This window comes from Phoxinus phoxinus (assembly GCF_949152265.1).
Source record: "Phoxinus phoxinus genome assembly, chromosome: 17".
Lineage (NCBI taxonomy): Eukaryota > Metazoa > Chordata > Actinopteri > Cypriniformes > Leuciscidae > Phoxinus > Phoxinus phoxinus.
Window position 1 is genome coordinate 23,001,815 of NC_136892.1, and position 23,524 is coordinate 23,025,338.

The 23,524-nt window shown below is 39.3% G+C and overlaps 1 protein-coding gene across 2 annotated transcripts in view; it reads left to right on the forward strand.

Annotated features, from left to right (window-relative positions):
- Nucleotides 1-1,831: 1,831 nt before the first annotated feature.
- unc5da (unc-5 netrin receptor Da) overlaps nt 1,832-23,524 on the forward strand; it is a 202,170-nt gene continuing 180,477 nt past the window's right edge. The window contains exon 1 of one of the 2 annotated variants that reach the window (XM_079585194.1): nt 1,832-2,193. In XM_079585194.1, coding sequence (XP_079441320.1) covers nt 2,103-2,193 — 91 coding nt within the window. In that variant the 5' untranslated portion in view covers nt 1,832-2,102. The remainder of the gene's footprint in view (nt 2,194-23,524) is intronic. The other variant, XM_079585195.1, reaches the window with a different exon arrangement.

Consider the following 23,524-nt stretch of genomic DNA (forward strand, 5'->3'; position numbering starts at 1 on the left):
TTGAGATTTTTGACAGCCATCACAGTCCAGTCTCTAAGTGAGTGCAGGAATTCCATTGGGAAAAGACTTCCAGCCCGTTTAGAAGAGAGGATCAGCTGCACTCTTATAATTAAATGTCAACTTTATATTTTTGGGTCCGAATAATTACGGATGAAAGTGTGACCAGATCAAAATCAAATCTGAGCACACTAAATGATCACTGGAGAAAAAAATCCTCCGAGATTAGGGTTTATGGCTGGGACATTTGTAATTACACATGTAAAATTGCACGTTAGTGATGTTTGTGAATGTTTTTTATTTATGTAAATTGTTGAATTAAAGACTACAGTGATATCACAGATGGGTAACATGACCATGTTACACATATTATGGTCATTTATATACGAGTCAAGGCTGTACAACACCGTAGATAACGAGAAACAATTAGATAGTCAGTTAATGGGTTTAGTTATTTATTTTTTAAACTTCTACAATAATGGTCCCTACAGTCTTGAATTTTCATTTACAGCCTATAGTAATAAAAATAGCCTAACAATGTGCTTACAAGCAGCTTATAATTACCATTATTAATATTAATATAATTAAAGTGCTTGAGGTTAATTATATTCACAGTAACATGATAAGTGCAATATAAAGTGACCTCAAACTCTAATAGCCTTTCAGTAGACCTAATTAACGTATCACCAAGGCATGTATTATTTATTTATGTATTGTACAACAGACAACTCAAATTTAGGAGCTTATGTTTCTCTTTCTCAATGATCACTTGAAATTGGTTTCTCTCAGTATTGTGCGGGAAACGTAAAATGAAAAGGGTAAAACGAGTGCGTACGCATGGTCTATACCAGGGGTCAACAAACCGCAGTCTAGATTTTTTTTTTCAATCACGATATGTGCGTGGAAAATTACGTAGGCTATATTTCAATGCCCATTTTGTGCGTACGCAACGTTTATACATCAGGCCCCTGGAGTCCATTGATTTCAGAACGCTTTGAGCAGGAACGGGATATCGCTTGAGTCCGCTCCACTTAAACATGGATTCCACCTCCTTTTGGTCTGTGCGACACACAGCTTGACGGTTTGACTTAGCCTCAGTGCCGGTCCACAGGGCCCCTTGCTCTCAAAAATAATTGAAGTAGTATAAACATATTTTTTTTATTACATGCACATATAAATGCAGAGAAATGTGAAAATACTTATTGATTTATACTTATTTAATGACTGTTTTGGACTCGGACATCATGCGATGTGGCAGATAATGACATAATAACTTTATAAATTGGAAGATAATAACTTCCAAACGAAGCTATCTGTCCGGTCCAGAAAAAATAAAGAAAATGCGACTAGAACAAAGTATATATTTTTGTAACATTTTAAATTATTATTTAGTCTTGACATACCAATACATTTATTTTTGATGGGGGCCCCTTCACAAAGTTTTGCTTAGGGCCCCCAGAAGTGTACCGGCACTTAGCCTATTTTAAATATTTTTCGTATTTATACGAACTGGGTAATTATTGTCTGAAAGGTAAATAACTAGATATCAAGTCATGTTTATAGACTTAAGTACGACAACACTCTTGCTCTTGTGATATTGCTGAAGTAAACATCCCTTTCTTCTTCCATGCAGATTATGCACGAGAGACGTCACGCCTCTGCTCCGGTGTGCAGCGTTGCTCTCATCTCAGTGGCCCCCAGTAGCCCGACACGATCCGTGATGAAATCAGTGTAACACAACCAGCTGTTCATATGTCATCTCGAATTTACCCGATATCTGACATGTATGCTCATGTATCATCTCTTACTCAGGCACATCTGGTCACTTCGCAGCGCATTCGAGCAGCAGGGTGAAGGACAGCCGCTGCGCTCCCTCCGCCCTCAATCACCCTCCGCTATTGGCCAGCGCGCACCGGCTTCATTATTCCAGTCTCACGGATGCGCGAGACACTCACTCAGCGCGCGGATGAGAGAGATTCACTTTGGGTTTATCGCTACGAGAGGGACCTGTTACTGAAGCCACTGGAACGCACGGCACATGCATGAGAGCGGCACTTGCGAGCGGCTCCCCGGTTTAGTTGGGGACGCAGGAGAGAAGCGCAGTGATGATGGGACGCTTTGGGAAGAAGGGACGATACTCCTGCTTTGGCTTCCTCGCGGTCCTGGTTCTCCTGCTGCCCTATGCGATGGCTAGAGGTAAGATAACTTAACTGTTTACGAAAGCCTAACGATATACTTTTATAGCCCCACATTTAGCTGTCCTGGAGAGTTCGTGGACTCTGAAGCCTCGTCGTATGAATATTGGGTGATGGTCTATAATGGCTGTATATTATGTTTTTTTTAAAAGCAAGGGCAATGCACGACTATTCCAATTTTAATTGGGCTTTGGAATGGAGAATGTGTAGTAGATGCTAATTTACGTAAAACTCCCTACACGGCACGCATAGAAGTAATGCTCTCGGTCTCATCATTGTGCCAAGCGCTTGAATAGGCTTAAGCGACTGTAAAATCGAGTGCCGATGCAAAGGGAAATTTGCGCGCAATGCATCTAGTCAATGTCAGTAAAAAATTCTGAAATAGGCTATCAGCAGTCTGGAAACCTTCTCATCATTTCGGTTTGAATGAAGCTTGTTTATTGGAGTGAGCATACCAAGCGTGCGTGCCACGAGATGCGCAGCGCAACAGGCATGAAAGGCGCGCTGGTTCTACACCCGTCGTGTTCTTGATTGAAAAGCAGTTGATTGAGTACACTTTAATGAACAGTTATTTGTGCGTTTTATATATTTATTTAATATTGCTTAAATTACAAACAACTATACGTGAATTAAGTGCGTACTCACTGCAAGTACACTGCTGCTGAAATAGTTTTACTGTAAAATATTCTAGCTTTGGAACTAAAAAGTCACTTTCGGACGCTTTAAGAATTCTATTTTATTCGAATAGTTATTTATTAATCTTATTTTTCATCGGCTATTTACATGAGGGCGTTTTGTAACGTTTTATGTTGTTTAGGTCATGGTTATTTCATTATTGTAGGCATGTGTCATATTGTTACTTTTTTATTTATTTATTAGACATGGCTCATGGAAAGAATAGGCTATAATTTTACTCATGTAACAGCTCTTGTGTAATTATACTTACACAAAAGCATTTTTAAGTTGGTATATGTACTATTTTACAGTCCAGTACAGTAATGTTGTCACTGTATCTTTGTAATGGTGAGCTTCTGGCAACAGCTACCATTTTTTTCCCTCACAGTTTTTTAGTGTTTCATCATGCACATTTTAGTGTAATGTGTGACTGAAAATCACGTGTTGGTGTCCTATCTATAGATTTCCTACTGTTCGGTATTTTCATCATGATTATTGTTGCATGTTCTCTTAATGGAAAGCAGAAGCAAGGCAGCAATTATCTTATGTTAAGAGTCATTGATGCTTAGTGAAGAGGTGGACAGTGCACCCAGACACAGTACAATAACTATCATTAAGATGTTCAACCAAGATAGATTAATTGGATGTTTATAAACAAGTGTCCAATTAGCATTTCGTTAATTGCCCGTGTGTTTTTTTTTTACCCCCCTTCCGAATAAAGATATCCTATGTGTGGCATCTGCAATTTGAAGTGATGCACTTAAAAGAAATCTGATGATATGGATTGGACAATTTGAGGTTGATGGTCTTGTTATTAGTCAGGAGTGCTGTTATTACCTGAGGCACCCCGAAGGGCCACGTTTGAGATCTGTTTTTGTGTATCCGTTCATATAGGCTCGCTGAGTGATTGCGGTTGCAGTTTTCACTCGGGGTTTATTCATATGAAACTGTAATTCTGTAGTTCATACATCATCCATTTATATCCTGGTTTGTTTGATATGCGCTAAGATGAGGTGCATTTAAAGTGTTAAATCCTAAAGATATGACTCTCAAATTCTGTAAATGAATCAATACAGAATGTTCTTTCTCATTGTGTATCCTCTGATGTTTGCTGCAGAGAAACATCTGACCTCCTGATTTTATCGTCCCGCATGATAAACCATTTGAAAGTCTATTAGCAAAATTAGCCCTCAGGATTTGAACCTCCTCCTTTCCTTAAACTATGGAAATCAGCTTGAACCGGCCTAACATTCATGATTAATGAGTTCTCCTCACCAGCATTAAGATGGCATTGCATAAGATATATCCGTTTCTCTCGGAGATACCGCTTTGTTGGTTCATTCAGAGAATTCATTAATATGCAAATTAAATCGTGTCATTAAAATATCCAATCATCTGTCATGTTCACTTACACCGCCTCAAGCGCTCGCATCATCTATTGTTTCACATCCACACTCAGAAATGCTCCGTACCTGTCAGAAAGAAGCTGTTATTGAAAACCATAAACAAACCCAAACTATTACAGCGTTTGCCACATTGCCTGTGGTCAGAGCGTTAAATGTCATTTTCCTTTAATGTACTGTGGTTTCTTTTTTTTTAATAAAGTTGATGTGAAACACAGAACGGAAATGTTGCCCTGGGCAGCAGTAGATGGAGATGTAACTGTGCCCGATTCAGTGATAGAGGCGCACATGGTAATGAGTTTGAGTAGCTTTTGAAGTCTCCAGAGAGGTTCTCTGATGGCATGAGTTATGAATAAAGGCAGCGTGTTCCATCTGAACATAGGCAATGTTTAATTTACCGTCCAGTATCTTTGAACAGACTCTCACAGTATGCTTTTTGACATCTGTGCACATAGGAAGGAGAACCCCGATTCGAATCTGCAACGTAGGACGTATTGTGGACGTTGTGTATCGGCTACATGATTGAGTATGAGCAATGGAACATTACTCAGGATATCTGTTAACGTTGATGCATTGCAGTGTCCACAAGTATCTCGTACTGTAACGGCAAGGCATACATTTCCCAGAATGCATCATTGATGTCCCCGGTGAAATGTTCTGAGAGCTTGTCATGAACCTGGTTGTTGGAGAGTATTTATGAGAGCGAGCGAGTGGAAAGGGCCAGGTCTGCTCATCCTCAGGGACTGGGAATGGAGCTGGATCAGAAGATACTTGTTAGGATGATGGAATCCTCTTGTCATTTGTCATAGGTGCAACGTGGAACGCCAGTCCTTTTCCATTTCCCTGGATTTTCAATACAAGGATAAGAAGCTTGTGTAGTGTTTATGCATATGTGTGAACAGGTGTTTGTGTAATTTCCCTCAGAGGTTTGTGATTTGCTGTATACAAACCCAAAAGGTCACATTTAATCTTTCAAACACTCATAAATTTGTCAAAAGGAGGGAGGATCTTTGTAACCGCATACATTTTCGATAACATGAGGGCAGCAAGGGTGGATCCTGGGGGAGGCTGAGTTTCAGATTTTTGAGTTTGCTTGCATAATTTCCGTTTGAGAGCTTGAGAGTGGCATTAGATGGTTTATTTTTGTTAATGTATATCCTACATTATATACTGTCAGACAATCCAGGTTTTCTGAATGTGGGTAGGCTACTTAAACAAGTTGTTGTCAGCACAATTGGAGTTTCATCATTTTAGGTGGATCAAAAATAAACCCTCTCAAAGTGGCAAATATGAGTAAAGGTAAATATAACCGCAACGCAAATTGTAAAAATGGTAGTTTGGCCAGTGTTGACGTAAGTGGTGTGAACAATTCACATCGAACACATAGATAGTCTATATAGAAAACATAATTGATTGCTGCATCTTGTGTCTTATAACAGCTTTTTCTTCAGCTGAACATTTTCCATCTGATGTTTATCTCAGATGCCTAAAGTTTATTTTTTTCTTTTCTTCAGGACTCCATGTGGTGACACATATGTGGAACATTCCTCACATTAAGCCACCAAAACGGAAATATGAGGAACGAAATAATGATGTACTGTGTCTTCATGCTTTTAGGTCCATTGGAGTTTCACAGAGAAATAGACTGACTCATCTCGGGTGACACAATGACTTGCGCTGCTTGTCACTAATATTGGAGGAAAAACAGCCAATTATTAAAAAAAATGGCTAAATGGTCATTTTGGACCCTGTATACTTAACAATAACACCATTACCCTTTTGGGTTGTGGGAGGTTGATGGGCCAAAATAGCAAATGTCCTGTGAAAGCATAAAACGTGGCAATTTCAAAAACATTACTTTGCCTTGCTGTTTCATTTAGCCATATGGATATTTGTGTAGCTCTGAAAGTATCGCCACTCAGTTTCCCTGGAACCACAGTTCCTTTCCCCGAGTGGCCTTGTTTTCCGTTTCTCCATCTTCATTTGTGTCTCCTCGGAGTGCTTTTGAGAGAGTACTGAATGAAGAGACTTTGAGATTGCTGTCCTTACTCCATTGACCCTGGGATTCACCACAAAGGCATAACTCGCACCATTAACCGTGAACTCTTGAGAATGAGTGCATTCCTTTCTCTTCCTTTGCCTTAACTCTATTTATCTTTTCAGCATGCACACATACCTCTCCAAGTACTCTAAATGTTTTGGACTATCCTCCATATAATAATAATCCAGGAAGGAAAAGATTATAGATAAGTACAGTATCAATAGGCAGTTAGTTAGGGCGTAAAATGAAGGTGCCAAAGGAATAAGAAGGGGAACGATGATTTAAGATATTATCTGGTAATTTAAAATAATCTTTTGGGTTCTGCTGCATTCTGACCCAATTCAAAATCTTGCTGATTTGTGTTTTTACATTTGGCAATGCAATAATGACAAATTAACAGGCACACACACAAACACACACACGCGCACTGTAATGACTGTTTGATGGATAACATCAACCTCTATGCAGTAATCACACAAATGTAAACTAGTTTAATGTATTCTCCCCTCATTACCCCACCGTGACAGATGTCTGCTATTGGTCATTGTATTTGAAAAATTATCCGACAAGTCTCTTTGATGTAAATCAATACTGCTCCCAAATATGAATATTTCATGTTTTAATAATCAATTGCAACATTGACAGAGATGTAAGAGCTTGTCTGTAATAAAATATAATGCAATTTAATCTCGGAGGCTGCGTTGGCTGCGCTGTCATTGAGCAGTGTTCTGATTGGCCCGTGGGCAGTATTGATCACTGTGAGACAGGCAACATGAGCAAGCAAAACTAGTTGAACGAGCTTGTACCTTTTTTTCATTTGTGCATGAATCGTATGTATTGTCTTTGGAATGTGATACTATCTTGTGACATTTCATAAAATACTGTGTAAAGAATATATCAGTGGCATTTTTACATTAGTTGTAGGTACTGAAGCTTACATTGGGTGAACATGGGGTATAGCCATTACTTTAATGCTTTAGAAATGGCCTTCCTGACTGACAAGACTAGTTTAGACTAGAATGAATTTCCTTGCTGGTCCAGCCAGTTTATGCTGGTTAGACACCTTTTTTATGTCAGTTAAACGCAGGTTTATATTGGTTAGCTGCTGGTTTTTGCTATTAGATGCTGCTTTATGCTGGTTAAATACTGATTTATGCTGGTAAGGTGCTGGTTAAGTGTTGGTTTATTCTGGTTACCGTGTATGTTGGTTTATCTGAGGGACCTTGGCAGTCAGAAGCACTGTTAAGAATATTTAAGGAAATTGGGAAAGTTTATATTTAAGATGTAAACTCGCACTTGCGAGAAAAAAGTCAGAATTGTGAGATAAAAAGTCGCAATTACTTTCATTTTTTTCAGTGGGAGAAACAAGTTTCCTCGTATCAAACATTAATACACTCATAAAATATACAGTTCTGCTCACAAGTCATAAGTCTACAAGATGTTTTTTTGTATTTGTATAAAAAATAGCTTTTTGTGGTTCTTGTGCACAACTCCCTGATATGTACTGTGCAGTGAATCGGCCCACTGTTCTTGACAGAAAGCCTCCAGGTACTGCAAGTTCTTTGGTATTCCCAGTGTGCTCTGCATATTTGAGCTCTCATCACTAGCTTGGTAATATTGAGGTCCAGTTTTGCCATTTAGGACAAATAAGGCACTCACACCTTCACATCACAAAAAGAGTCAACAAATTCTGCCTGTTAAATTTTAAACAGGATAATTGTTCTATCGGCTTGTTGAATGTACTTAACTATCAGTTATCTAGATTATTCAGCACAGTGCAAAAGAAAAAAAAAAGCTAAATAATACAACACATTTTGCCAGTCAAATGTTAACTTATGAGCACAGCTACCATCATGATCTAATATTCCCTCATACCCTTGAATTTCATTAAAACTAGCCATTTTTTAAATAATGAATGTGTCACTATATAATATGATTCGATCTTCTTTCTCATTTCATACACATGTTCTTGAGGCCACTCATAGGATGTGCTCTGTGTACCGTGACCAACGGAGGAGAGCGTCACGTTCTTATGTGCAAGCATTTTTCATTCTCTCACACACACACACACACACACACACACACACACACACACACACACACACACACACACACACACACACACACACACACACACACACACACACACACACACACACACACACACACACACACACACACACACACACACACACACACACACACACACACAAACGCACACACACACACGCAGGCCGTGTACAGTGAAGGGCTCGCTTCGTCTGCATGTTGATGTATGGTCAGCAGTGTCGGTGTAAAAATCTGCTGGTGCTTCACGCCTCTGTGACTCACTGCTTGTAAAAGAGCCGGAGAGCTGCACAAACCAGGTGTTTTGTGAAAAACACTCACACTCACAGCACAGAGCCAGCTAGAAACAGACACTTTTTTTTTCTCTCACACTGTTTTTCCTCTCAATGAAAAGTAGTTAATTTTCTTTACAGCCCTTTTAACTTCAGTGTGGGTTTAAATTATTGTCCTCATTAGATTTCGGGTTGCCTCCCACTGTGGAATTGCAAATGTTCCTCGGAAGCACATTGTCTTCTCAAACTCGTTTGAGAATATAGGGAAAAATGCTTTTCGCGCACTGCATTTTTTTCTCCTTTAGGAATTTGTGTGGACTTCAATTTTTTCAGGTGCACATTAAGAAATATCCTCTGGTGTTATACTTTTTCATATGATTTAATGAGCTCTTTGCTGGGCAGGACACAGCTGGGAAGTGTGATAAATTGGTACCATATCAGTTGTTTTTATTTAGTTAATTTTTAATTCATCTGATGAAATACTGAATAACATTGGTCACTATTGGAAAATCAATTCTGCATTCTCATTTCCCCTATTTTTAGATAGGGAAGTACCATTGCCATCATCTAATTCTCAGAAAATTATTAAGTATTAATAACATTAAATGTAATCTTTAGTAAATCTCAAAATAAATGTTTTCATATGTAAATTATAATGTTGTTAACTTGTGATGTTATCCTCTATCTGAGTCTTCTGCTCGCATTATATTTGAGCTTTTGTGCTTAAATAATCACCATAGTTGTCGTCTTGTTCTGTCAAGTTAAGGGATTTCTGTGCTACATCCAAACTCGGTGTGGTAATCCAATGCTTTGTTTTCTGTCGGTTTTGATTTCTGTGCCACTTTTTTTGTCAAACACACCATTATATGTGTATAGTATATGTTGTGCTCCTTCAAACACAATAGTGAAACTGTCAATGAGCCTGAGCTTCAGCACCTTTAGCAGTTAGCGGTTAGCACAGCTTGCTACAGCGCAGAGTTCCCTGAATGCTGCACACCTAGTGTGTGATTCAACAGGGCTAAGTGGTTGACATCACATATACTTGTTCCTTCGCCTTACTATCCCTCTATTCCTCTCTCATAGCCTACTGTATGTACTGTATACACACACTCTCTCTCTCCTCTGTCCTCTCTGTCCTCCCATCCATCACTTCACACACATATCATACTTTAATATTACTCTTTCTGAAAATTTCTGTTCTGTCTTCACGTTTCCCCTCTGCCCTGCCCGTTCTTCACAAATCTCGGCTCTTTCACACACACTTATGACCTGTGGGAGGGAAAACCCATGGCGAATAAAAAAAGAAATACTTCATGGTCACACATCGGGACACCGGATGGCTGCAGTATGATAATCTGGCATTAACAAATGAAAATGACGACCCTGAGACTGGGTGGCTCACTGTGGCCGATGCACCTGAGGTCAGCGCAGTCTTTTATTTTCCAATTAGCGAAAGAGAGGTGAGACGAAGCCTGCCAGGGTCTCTCTCGTCAAGAGAATGTGCGGTCTCCCGCTTTAGCTGTTCCTTCCGCTCCCTCATATAATTCCATTCCGTTCTGCGATTTACATGCAAATGAGAGCAAATGACTATTCATTCAGAAGTGAAATTGGGAATGTGCATGCTAATGCTAAGAGACCACCATCATAATCTTTGTTCCCCATGTTACGTGACGCATCAATGGGATGTGAGTATTTTCCTCCAATGCGACGACATTTTTAAAATGGCACTTTAACTTTTAAAAGCACAATAGCAAACAATGATAGAAATCATAGGTACAGGATGACATTGGAAGAAAAAAGATCTACCACTCCACTAATCGCTACCCACAATTCCTCATCTCTCTCTCTCTCTCTCTCATTCTCTCTCTCTCCCTCTCCGTTCTGCAACGCATTGGGTAATTCAGCTTGAGAATGACACAAGTGATTGCAATCTCACCATCCATGAAACAACATGAATGCTGCCTAATCATACTTCATATGTATAGTAAGTGTGTTTATGTGTGCGCATCAGATTTATTTGATCTATTCATATAGGTGCTCTAAGGAATTTGGCAATGATCATTGTGTTGAGTGAGTGTATTTCTATATCATTGTTTGGACAGTGCGGGTCAAAGGTCATGCCACATAAAGCAATGCAGTGAGCTTTACAGCCTCACTGTGAGTCTATGCTTGGATGTATATTAAGGCAGACAGGAGAAGAAGAAAAAACGCAACAAAGTGCGATAAACGCTGTCATTTTCATCTCTTGTTTAAAAGTGGACACCTGCTTTTTGGGAACGCAATTGTGTGAAACAGTTCTGGGAGGTAACCATACCCTACCATTTTGATGACAGGCTCAGGCATTTTAGAATGACCAAACTAACATTTGAGAAGCTGTGCAAAAATTGGCCAGCTGGTTAGTCCAGTTATCCTATAAAATCCTCTGTTGAGGAAGTCATGAGTTTTTTGTTTAGCATCATGACATTTATTTGGTAAATGTTGGATAAATAATTTCTGATAGAAGAAGTTATCCACCTCAATTGTAAAAAAAATATTTGTAAAAGATAAAAAGTAAAAAGAGAAAAAAATATGAAAAGAATAAAATATATTTCATAGTATAAAATATAAACAAGATGATTATTTTGCACTAATTTTATGGGCCGTATTTTAAAGATTTTAAGTGCATGGTCTAAAGCACACGGCGCAAGTGCACTTAAGTCGCGTTATAATCCACTTTTTCTAGTTTAACGACGGGAAAAACACGGTCGGTGTGTCCAGGGCATGGTCTAAAAGGGTTGCCCCTTTTCTCTTAATGAGTGATGGGTGTGTTTTGGGCGTAACGTGCAATAAACCAATCAGAGTCTCATCTCCCATTCCCTTTAAAAGCCAGTTGTATTCGCGCCATGGCGGATTGCTATTTACATGGAAAATGTACATGTATTTTACATTTACATGCTATTTTCTCTCTAGCGGGGAAACGGATCTGCTCGTGTGCAAGGTTAAAGCGCGCGAGCAGACCATCTACGGGACAAAGTCTACACACATTGTGGACCCGCCTATAGGCAAACATTACTAACACGCTCTTTAAATAACAGAAAAAATATTGCACCATTGACTTTAGACCAGGTTTCAGTTGGTCAATGGCACAGTCTATTTCAGTTGCCTCAAAATGGCAATGCACCAACAATGCGCCTGAACACACCTCTTTTTCAGACCAGCACGCACATGGGCGCACAAATTAGCACAAATGTATTTACTATTTAAACAACGTGGCGTAGGATTTGAAAATGATAACTGCGTCGGGCTGAAACTAGCAAAAAATACTTGCGTCGCGCCTGGTGTATGAGAGAGCTCTGTCACCAATTTAAAAACAAACAAAGAGATAAATGCAAAAACATTTTTTTTCTGTATACACATCTGTATACATTATGACTGTCATCTCACATCTTGTTTTTCAGTGTCTTACGCCATGAACATTGGGTTTTTAGGATGTTTTGTTTAGTAAGAAGTAGTTTATTTGTATGTATTTTTTTTACCCTAAAAATATATAGTATAAAAGCCCCACTCTCTATGCCAGCATTCTACTCTTTGAGTGGTGTACCCAGGCTTACCTGGCTGTGCTCAATGCTCCGCAATACTTAACATGCATATTTTATAAGAGTTTTTACAACTGAGTGATGAGGTTGCCTTCCATGTCAAATAGCCATCGGTAGTAGCTCACTCTGTTCTGTGCAGCTGTCAGATTGGTAAGAGGTCTAAAGTCAGTGTGAACGCAAGAGGGAGAGGGGGTTTCATCAGTAGCATGCTTCAAAGGAAGCCGAATGCAGGAAGAGACCTTCGTGTTTAGATTACTCTTTAAATTTATAAACAGCACACCTGCATCACTCGAGGCCACAATGACCTTGGATGGTCTGTTCAAGTTTGAAATGTGTTTGAAACCCGTCATGCTCACAATATCACAAATTGCATTTGTTTTAACCTTTAATGATCACAGTTGCTTCCATGCATGTATATCAAGTTTTATTTATTTAAATAGATGAATGATTCACAGAGTAAGTGAGAAATAGAGAAATATTCACAATAAAAAAAGAAAAGAAAAAAGGTGAACTTTTTTTTTTTTGCCCATTGCCCATTTTTGCCCATTGCACCCATTGCTGCCTTAATAATACACGGTACATCCAAGCATAGACCCACAGTGAGGCTCCAAAGCTCACTGCTGGATTTAATTGATTTATGTGGCATGAACTTTGACCTGCACTGTCCAAGTGATATTGTGCTTATTACTCAGAATGACATTGCAAATGTTTCGAGAATCTCCACAAAACATGTAATTGAATCTGTAAGGTCTTGCAGTGCATTTGCTGTTCTCTGTGTCATCCCTTTGTCTCACTCTTCACGCTTTTTCTCTCAGACACTTCAACCAAAACAACCACACTGATTGTGATCTTTATAAAAGAAAAGCAAGAGACCTAAACATGAAGAGAAAGAGAAAAAGGGATGGAGCAAGTGAGAGTGAGTTGAAAGTAATAGACTGGAAGAATCGATTGCGGGGAGCTACAGCAGAAGACATTAGAGAAGAATCATGCTCACCAGCACTCTTCCCCCTGGCTTCTTTTTGTTATTTTCTTCTAGTTTGGAGACCTCTCTCTTTTCTCTCTCCCTCTCTTTTCCCTTGTCTCTTTCACACATCCTTCCCTTTCTTCGTTTCCTAAAGTCGGTTTGCATCAGGGACCAATTAAATGCAGCCGTACGTCTCTCAGCTCCGAGCCTCTGCTGCACACTTCCTGTCCAAACTGAATCTATAATCGGGCTATAATTTGACTGTGTGGACTCCAGTCTAATCTAGTCCCCCAATAAGCATCGTCACCAGCACCCATTAATTCAGAACAACCTAATGATGCTCCTCGCAGTCATACGATTTACTGAACACAATGAGCTCTTCTGATTGTTTATTCCACCAGCACACCATATCTCCCCTTGTCATGACAAAAAGCAATCAATTGTGTCTATTAAAAGGTTTATTTATAGAGATGTTTAGGGAGATGTTCCAAGGAATGTGTGAACAGGATGTGGGTAGAGACATGACTAGAGATGGAAAACATAGATGCTACATTAGCAACTGTTGCTAATTACCATGATACATCAGCGCATCTGCCATATTGGAGAGATCAAAACCTGCTTATAAACACATGCTAGAGAATTGAGAACACACACACACACACACACACACACACTGACTATTTTGGACCCTGTGGGACGACAACCACTATGGAGTATATCCCAGTACCTGCGTGACTCGTCATATACATAAACAGAGAGAAGTACCAGATGTTTCTCTTAAAATGTCTTAGGAGAAATAAAAGTTGACACAAGTGAGACATGAGAAAGTTCTAAATGAGAATGGGCTGTGAGGGAGATCTCTTTATTGTCTTGCAGAGGTTGCTGTTTTTATTATTATTATTACTTTTTGACATTGGGGTTTTCCACCTTTAATGGACATGATATAAGAGGAGAGACAGGAAACAATGGGAGAGGTGAGATGGGAACAGGAGCAGGAAAGTACTTTTAGCTGGGACTCGAACTTGTGCTGTCTGAGATGCAGTTGTGTCTCGATGTCGATGTGTTGTTCACAAGGCTATGGCTCTGAAAGAGGTTTCTCTAAGCTCAGGATACTAAATGGTAATTCTCATATACGTCTCATAGATATCAGCTTTGTCTTCAGATTTCTCATATTTGTCTCCTTACCTAGAGACACTGGAGCTCTCACATTTGTCTCCATCTAAAGTTTAGAAGAGATCTCAACAACTTTACAAATCAAATGTCTCAGTATTAACTCGAACATTTCTACCATATAATGTGTTAATAATAAAATTGGTCAAGGATTGAGTCGTAAAGCATTTAATGCCTTTCAGAAAAGAAAGCTCCAGGGTTACTGTTCCTGTAGTAAGACTTCTGTAAGTTAGTTTTGATAAAGGCATCAGGTACATTACTATTTCCACTCTATGCGCATACACTTTACAGCTCTGTTTTATTGTGTCTCAACAATTAAGAGTAATGTTAACCTTATTTCTGCACTTCACTCTTAATATAGGCTTAAACTCTTCATTTATGGATTGTTTTTTTTTTACTTAAGTGCTTAGTACTTGACTTGGTGCACAATTTGTAAAGTTTTTGAGGTCTTTAACAGAGATAAATGAAACTTTAAAAGAGATAAATGTGAGAACTCCTCTAGCTGAGAAAAATCTGAGCCTACAGTATGTGTGATGTTGTTGAGGTTTCTTCTGAAACTATAGAGGAGACAAATGTGAGTGATCTAGTATCCCTAGCTAAGGAGACCAATATGAGCACAGTGTGTGATCTAAAACTTTAAAGGAGACCATTGTTAGACTGTTAGCTTTTTAGTCTCAGGAGACAAGTGTGAGAAGCAGGAGACTCAAGCAATAGTGTCTTGATCTTGTGTTAACCACAGACGGCATTTAACCAAAAACCCATTAAAAAAAAACATTGACATTGGCTAAAATTCTAACTATTATAGACTGTGCGCGAAGTGGGAAAAAAAGTGCCAGTACGCAAGAAAAAGTGAGGGTACACTACAGATTAAATATATAGTGCCAGTACTGCATACCGGTGTGTACTGACCCACTTTGAGCACTGATTATAGATATACCAATACATACATTTATAGAGTACTGCATTCTAACACTATTATACAAAATATTATGGTTTAATTTCAGGTAGCAGTAAGCCATGAATTAAGCTGAAAGGAGAGTTGAATTCCTAGTACTGTTGTGCTTTTCAGCAAGGTCTTCAACCCTAGATTGCACTAATGGGATGTTCCTTGTAATTAGTGTACGGTAAGTCAGTTTAGATAAAGCGTGTTCGCTAAATGACAAGTACCTTTGTTGTGAACGAGTGTTCCTTATGTAACACAGCCCCATATTTCTCTGCATCTTCTGGAACATCGGTTGCAGGAGGTGCAGAAATGCTTTTGGTGAGTAATGTTTTGGAAATTGACTTGACATACATGATCCAAGTCTGCGTAGACGAGTTTTGACAACGCTGTAGCAGCCTGACTTTGAACCTTCCCATAAAACTCATAACTTTACCTGTTTGTGCACCACTTTAACTATTTCCCAGGGGTTCTTCTGCATTTCACTCCATCACGTGGTATTTTCAAAGTGAGATGCGCTTGTAAGAGTGTCTGTGTGATAACATTCGCACACATATACACTGATATGAATACATAAATACACCCACAAACGTGTCTTCTCCATCTCTCTCCTCATTTGATCGCTGCAGATTTTAAATTGGTGTCACTCTGCTCTCGCGCTCTCCGCTCCATTTAAGGAGAGAATGATGGGTATGTGAGTATGTGTGTCTGTATGTGCGTGCCCTATCCGTCCTGCTCTTCTTCGCCTCTCTTAATTCCACATTACGTTAATGGCGTCTTTTTCTTGCTCGGTAGTGCAGGGCAATCCTGGGAAGAGAGGAGGCCAGCTAATGAAAAGGTAATGACATGCCGTCCACTGTCATAATGGCCAATTATCTCCCTCTCAGATTCCAGCAACACATAGAGTGCTGAGTTCCCACTGTCTGTCTCACCCTGTAGATACTTTAATGAGCACTTAACGTCCCTCTTTTTCTCATTTTGCTCATCATTCAAGTGTTTTCATCCAGTATTGTCATAGTTAGATCTTTGGAGCGGTGTGTGTACGAGTGTGCACTTACCTGTGTGCGTGTGTACCTGCTTTAGGATAAGTTACGAGGGGTGAATGAGGTACACAGATTGCACTTGAGGTAAAGTACCAATGTTTCATTTGAACATAAGATTATCATGTGTCGTTAATCACGGAGATTTTGGAGGACATTAAAATTAGCTTATTACAAGAGTCTATGGAATACTTTATTCTGATTGGTTTACCACATCATTCAGCTGTCATGGCAACTTTGTAGTGTATTTCAGACCTTTCGTTCCAAGTAACTGAATCCTGCACTATTTTCACGTCCCTCATATGACACCATTGACTCGCGCTCTCTTTTGTACAAATGCAACTGGCAACAGCTTGTGTCTCTTATCATCCGTTGGGGAAATTTTACATATTGTATACATTTTATTTTCATGTATTTACTTTAAATGTATTTAAAAATATATAGTTTAATTGAATAATGCATACATCAAATAATGTATTATTTTCTATGTAGGCAGTAGTCACACTATTATATTATATGAATCATATTATATTATATTATATCATATTATATTGAAAATACCTCAAATTACTTGAGTATAAGTAATAGGACTTAAGTATATATATTTATAAATGTACTTAATAAAGGGGTCATATAATGGTACATGCACTTTTACAAGTTGATTGCACTGAAATGTATGTTGGCAGTGCCACACAAACATCACATAATGATACAAATCCATCCAGTTTTTAAAAAAAATCTCCTTTAATCTCCTGCTGCACCTCCAAAAGAAGTGAGTGTAAAGTTTTATTCATCACTGACAAGCCTACATTTACCGAAAAAAAAGTTTTCCATTAACCATTAGCTGTAACATCAATCGGTCAATGAACTAACGTATACCGGTACATCAGTAAACACATAGCGTTCGTATCTCACTACTCTAACGTTACCCTGCCAGTACATACAAAGATAGATCATAGTGACATTACGTTAACCAACCATTCAGAAACGTCTTGTTCAAGCCTTAATTGTCGAACTTCTTCGGGGTCGTCATCTTGTTCTGGGTCCGACTCCGGTTCAAATTGATACGGTTGCACAGATGTGTCCTCAGAGACTCCCGCTGCCATTCTTTCTCCAAAATATACCCTCAACTGTTGTCAAGGCAACACTCCACATGTGTTGTGTCAAAACGTCCCACAGAACAGAGAGGCGGGGTGAGCAAAGCTCATTATCATTTAAAGACACATACACTTATATGGCGTGTTGAAAACAGAGCTGTTTTTCACCAGGTAAAATTTGTGTTTTCTTAAAATACTAATGAGAATTTTTGATTAAAGTATATTACAAACTTTTAATTTAGACCCTAAATAATCATATTAACTTGTACAAAAATGGCATTATATGACCCCTTTAAAAACAGTAACAGAGTTAAAAAAAAAACTTTGTTATTGTCTCCCATTGGGAGCTATACAAAACCTAGTAATAGTTTATCCTGCAGATATACACACAAGTAAATATTAGCATTTTCCAAAACACACCGCACTTACAACGCCTCCAGGTTTGCGCAGAGCTACTCATAAATTTAGATTCTGAGAAGTGAAAAACAGAGAGCAGATAAAGATTGCTGCTCTCAATCACACCGCGTGTGTCTCCTTGAATGTATATATATATGTGTGTGTGTGTGTGTGTGTGTGTGAGTTAAGGAGAATGAATGGTTACACACGGCCCTGCTGGTAAACTGCTGTTTTTATGGTGTTTTGCTCTCGGTGCAGGCGCAGTCAAACCTAGCCCTCCGGCTGCTGCTCTGTTATTACACTGCGGCGGCTGCCCTCGCATCTTCATAGACCTCAGCGCACAGAGAATTCAGCTTAACCACATCAGGCCATTAAAACACACCTATAACTGACTAATAGTGGCCATTACAAGTATCCTTTGGATGAGTAAAATAATAGCATCTATAAATCAGCACTTACTGTGACATTCCATGCCTGTGGCAGACAATCTGGGGGAAAAAAAGCTAAGAGAAAAGAAGAATAATCACTGGCCTTTGTAAATATTAAGGACTTGCATTTTCGCCCATGTTTGATTACTTTACACAATGTAATGCCTCTAGGCATAATAATAATAATGAATCAGGTTGATTACAGAGTGGCGATCGTAGTTTCTGTGATCCCCTTGTGTGACGGGAACAGAACATATGAATCTATCCTGACCATGCGGTCTGTGAGATTTTAAATGAAGCTTCCTCAGCTGCAGAGAAGTCAATACTGCCCATAGCTCGTCTCATTCCGCGTCACGCCGATGCAATTTACAGAGTCAATTTAAATGTCAGAGGCACACAGCATGGCCAAAACCGCTCTGGTAATGTCATTAGGATCGAGTGAGTTACCGCAGTGCATCTCTGTAGTATGGAAGGTGAGGGACGTGACCCCGCTCCAGGTGTCTGCTAAGGCTGCACTGCATCGTTTCCTTTTTGGCCGGCTGTTTTTTGTTTTTGTTTTAGTTTGGGAGGCAAGGTTTGGAAAGTTTTCCCTGGCACAAGTTAGATAGGGTTGGATGGCCTTTGACATAATGTGCAAAAATTGTAAAGTGGACATGTTCCTGTAATTGCTTGTTGAGAAACGCCATAAATTCAAGTCCGACAGCTACAATGCCAAACCAAGATAGTTTAGTTGTATCATTGGTGGCAGGGTTGTCATCATGGCATTAGAATTAAATTGGCCACAACAATGCACGGGAAGTTGAACTAGTATCTATCTGTCTGTTTATCTCTCTATCTGTCTATCATTCTGTCTGTTGTTCTATCTACCGTTCTGTAGTTCTCTGTCATTCCTCTGTAGGTCTGTTTGGCATATACTGTAAACTTTAAGGTTTTTAAAACTTTTTACACTTTAAACTTTGTTTTTGTTATATGAATTTCTTTGAATGTGGATTCTAATTTAACCTAATTGTACATTCAAAATCAAAGTAAAATTCTGAATCCTGTTTCAGGAATTTATTAGAATTTTAAAAGGCATTCTCAATTCCATTCTTAATGACCTATTTCCACCCCAGCCCCCATGAATTTAAGCAACGACTCTCATTACTAGAACACGTGAGTATTGAATATGCAACAAGTGTACGGTAGGAGTTTTCTTGAAAAACTTTCGGAAACATACAAACAAGCTTTGATGCGCCCTAACATACCTTGATTTACTCCACTACTTCTCACTCTCTCTTTTCATCTCTTCCTTCCGACAGTCTCTGTCCCTTTCCCTCCATGCTTACTCATCCTCTACCGTTAGCTCTGCATTAACCTCTCTATAGTGCTTCTGGAATGAGGGTTGGGAACTGGGGAAGTGCCATAGCTCCCCAGGTTTATGTGGTATTCTGCCCTGAATACTCAGCTCCTAAACCTTAGAGAGGAAGCCTTCATGTGTCGAAGAGACCTTTGATCTTCTGGGGTCTCTCCCCAGGTAGATTGCTTGCCATGTCAGACCTCTTGAAGTTTGGAGGGGGTTATTACGAGAAGAAAGCCAAATATGAGATGGGACCAGAATGCTTTCCATTTTAAGACTTTGCTCAAACTTGTTTAATCCCTGTTCTCTCACGGTTCTTCCTTACAAATTGGGCTACGGATCTAGTGACTAACTAGGGTGCTGTGGCTCAGTAGTTAAAGATTTAAAGAGATCGATTCCTCTTCCTGTCATTCAAATTATACATTTATGAATAGAAAGTGAGCCTCTTGCTTTCAGAATGACATTGAGCGCCCTGTGACTACTCCTGTCCCCCCGTAGATCATCCATTACTTAGTGTTCGCTATCCCCTTGACTTCATCCATAATGAACCTCTTTTGTTCTGCAAGGGGTTTTAGGACGGTTTGTTCAGCCCTAAAATTGTTTGGATTTTTATTACCCAAAGCAGACCTCTTTAAATGTAATGGAGAAATAGGCTGTTATCTGTTCCTCACGTTATACACTGATGAAACCGTAATTAGTTAGGGTCTGATTAAAGCCTGATTAGTGCCGAAGGGGTGGTGAGCGGCTCTTGTGTTGAGAGCTTTAAGGTCTTTGGGTGAGGCCTTTGGTAATTGATGCTGTCTTTGTAGTGTAATACTTTAATCTGTGTCAGCTTGTTTCTCGCTCTCATCAGGGTGTGTTTTAGCCTGTTAGAGCGCACAGATCTCAAAGGCCACCAACTCTGCCGCTAAATGGATCTCACAAGCTGTGCATCATTCATATTTCTTACATGTCAGAGTGGTTATATCCACAGCCCCTGGGTGAGGAACATGCCACAGCAACAGGACCATTAGGTTATTGGTTTGAAGCCTTTAGCTTGCTGGCTTTGGGTTATACATATTTAAAGAAGAAAAGTAGCAGGGGATGAAATTAATGCAGTGTCAGAAATGTAGACACAGGTAGATTTTTCAAATCCCATTTGACTTTTTGGTCCTTAGGCTATCCTTAACAGAGCCAAGAAGGTACAGGGGCCAGGGCACTGACTTGCTTGAAAATTGACTTTGTTGACTTTGACTGTTCACCCTTGATAAACCTGGACAAGACACATGAGATTTGTTTCTACATTGTTTTTTTTAAGACCTTTATCCAAAGGTTAGTTTAACACCATGTTGCACCTCAGGCAGTAGTTCTCAAAAGCTTGCCTCAAGCATCTTGGGAAGAACGTGAAGTTCTTAACAGGATTTTAGCTCACATCTGGATAAGGTCTATTTAGAACTAGGGATGCATCGATACCACTTTTTCCAGAACAAGTCCAATACCAATACTTTCATTCTTGGTACTCTCTGATACAGATACCGATACCGTAACCGATACCTGTATTTTCTCTGCATTTGTAAAACATATTAGTTGGCTAACTTATTTGGGTAATTTAACTTAGTTGGATAAGTCATTTTCATGCTTAATTAAGCCTGCTAAAATGCATATGAGCTTCTGTTACTTTCAGTGTTCATTCATATTGATCTATCGTATTTTATCTTTCATTTAATAGTACAGCACATATTGAGAGCTGATCCAGAAGGGCTCAGTGCTGAGGATTGTGCCAGGTACAAATGTTTAGACACAAGTGAAATATCAATTATTTATTCCAATTTTGATACTACAACAAAAAATACAGTAATCAATCAAATGTGAAAAAAACACTGCATATTCATTACTGTATAAATTATATATAGATGGATATTTTTGTAAAGTTACAAAAGGTAGCCTATTTAGTCAAGAGCAGTGAGTAATTGATTTTTCCTTTGTTTGATTGAACATTAAACAATGTTTGAACATTAAAACACAGCAGCAGGTTTATTAAACTGCTGCCCCTTTAAGACCGAACGCACGGAATATACTCTCTACGTTCACTTGAGATATAACCCACTTTGTTTACTAGGATACTCGGCAAAACAGACGTTTTTACATACTTTTGTGTGAATTCATCCATACAACCGCAAGACGTGAAAGACAATTCAGTATTTGCGCGCTGTCTGATACGTTGATTTTCAGGGCGTGCGCTTTGGATGTTTGTGTTCATGGAACTTCTTAACCTGCAAACATCCTGTAAGTAATAATGTAGGTACATGCCTCGTTTTACTTTCTTTGCCATTGACATCCGACTGAATTACAAAATTTCCACTAATGTCTGTGAAAAAGGGATGCGCTTGACCAGCTCGCTATTTACTTTATAGACGGCCTTCTTTTTTTATCCCCATTATACTCTCTGTTGTCAGTGTTTCTTTGTCTGGACACAAACACTGTACACACGCTGCCTGGTATCGGTTGTTGGAATCGGAGCATTTTTACTAGTACGAGTACCATGTGCGCAGTATCGGGGCCGATACTGGTATCTGTGCATCCCTATTTAGACATTTTTCCATCTCCAAATGCATCTAATTTATTATTCTTTGGGATAACCTTCTCTGAGGTGATGCAGTGTTTTTGTGGAGAGTTTACTAGTACGTCCATTTTATAAAATTCAGCTTCTGTTAAAATATGCTTCGTAACCTCAAGCTAAACCTCAGACAGATGAGAACCATACAATAACATTAGGGGAATGTTCTGTGTTTGGATGCATCAGCATGTCTATACTAGCATGTGTGATAACCTTGCACTACAACTCCAACCCTCAGGTAAGCTTGGTTGATTATGATGTCTGACTGCTCTTCCTCTAAACCAATCTCGAATTTTCTTTCCCTGGTCTCATGTAGAGTCTTTATTTGCGTCAGTTCTCCTTGCTCACAGTTTGGTTTTAGGGAAGAAAGTGACGAACATGCTGTTTGACGGCTCAGTTTTGTAACCTTTAAGAACGGCCTAAGAATAAATGTCCTGATAAACACTTTGTGATGGCTCACTGCTTGTTTTACCTTGAAATCCAGACAACCCTGCAGCAAAGAAAGGTCAGCATCCTTCCATGTGGCGTTAATTACCCAGCTCATTGGCAGACAGGGGTCTCTGTCTCTCTGAACTCTTCAAGACTAGGGGATCTGACTGTGACGCTATGTGTTGGGTCTACCATGTTGTCTTTGTTCTTAGCTTGTTTGAACACAGCAAGTGAATGTGCACTAATGGGTAAAAGCTATATCCAATTATTATCAATTTCACTAACTTCTGCCAGGATCGCACTGCTCCCACAATTCTGCCCTCCAGACTTGTCAGCAAATCCAATGTCATTTTCGGGTGAACTATTCCTTGAATCAAATTCTATTTAAAGCCATTCCCACACTTGAAAGTGTGTGTGTTTCACTGCTGATGGATTATCATATGTGCTGCATCACTATTTCTCCGTCGAACACACTCTGTCGTTCTTGTGGTCAATCCCTAAACCACCATATTGATTTTCATCAGCTGTTTGGCCCTCCAATGTCAGGTACAGAGCTGAGATGTTGTTATTTTTATGTGGAGATCGATGGTCTCTCATCATACACAAGCTTCTATTTATTTTGCTACTCTAATCTGTCTATTTGGCCTCATGCAGACACGGTCCTGACTGCAGAATATGGAATGGACTGTGTTTTTTGTTTTATTTTTTTCCCCTTGTATTCCCTTCTCTGCTCCCCCTCATTACAGGTCCACTCATATGTGCCAAGATTGGCATGCATTGTAATGAATCTGGCCTGATGTTTCACTGCCCATTAGTCCAGACATGGGAGACGTGTTATCTTACTGTCCTTTGGTTTGAGGAGACTTTTACTTTTACTTCCATACTTACTTTAATGCATGCTCT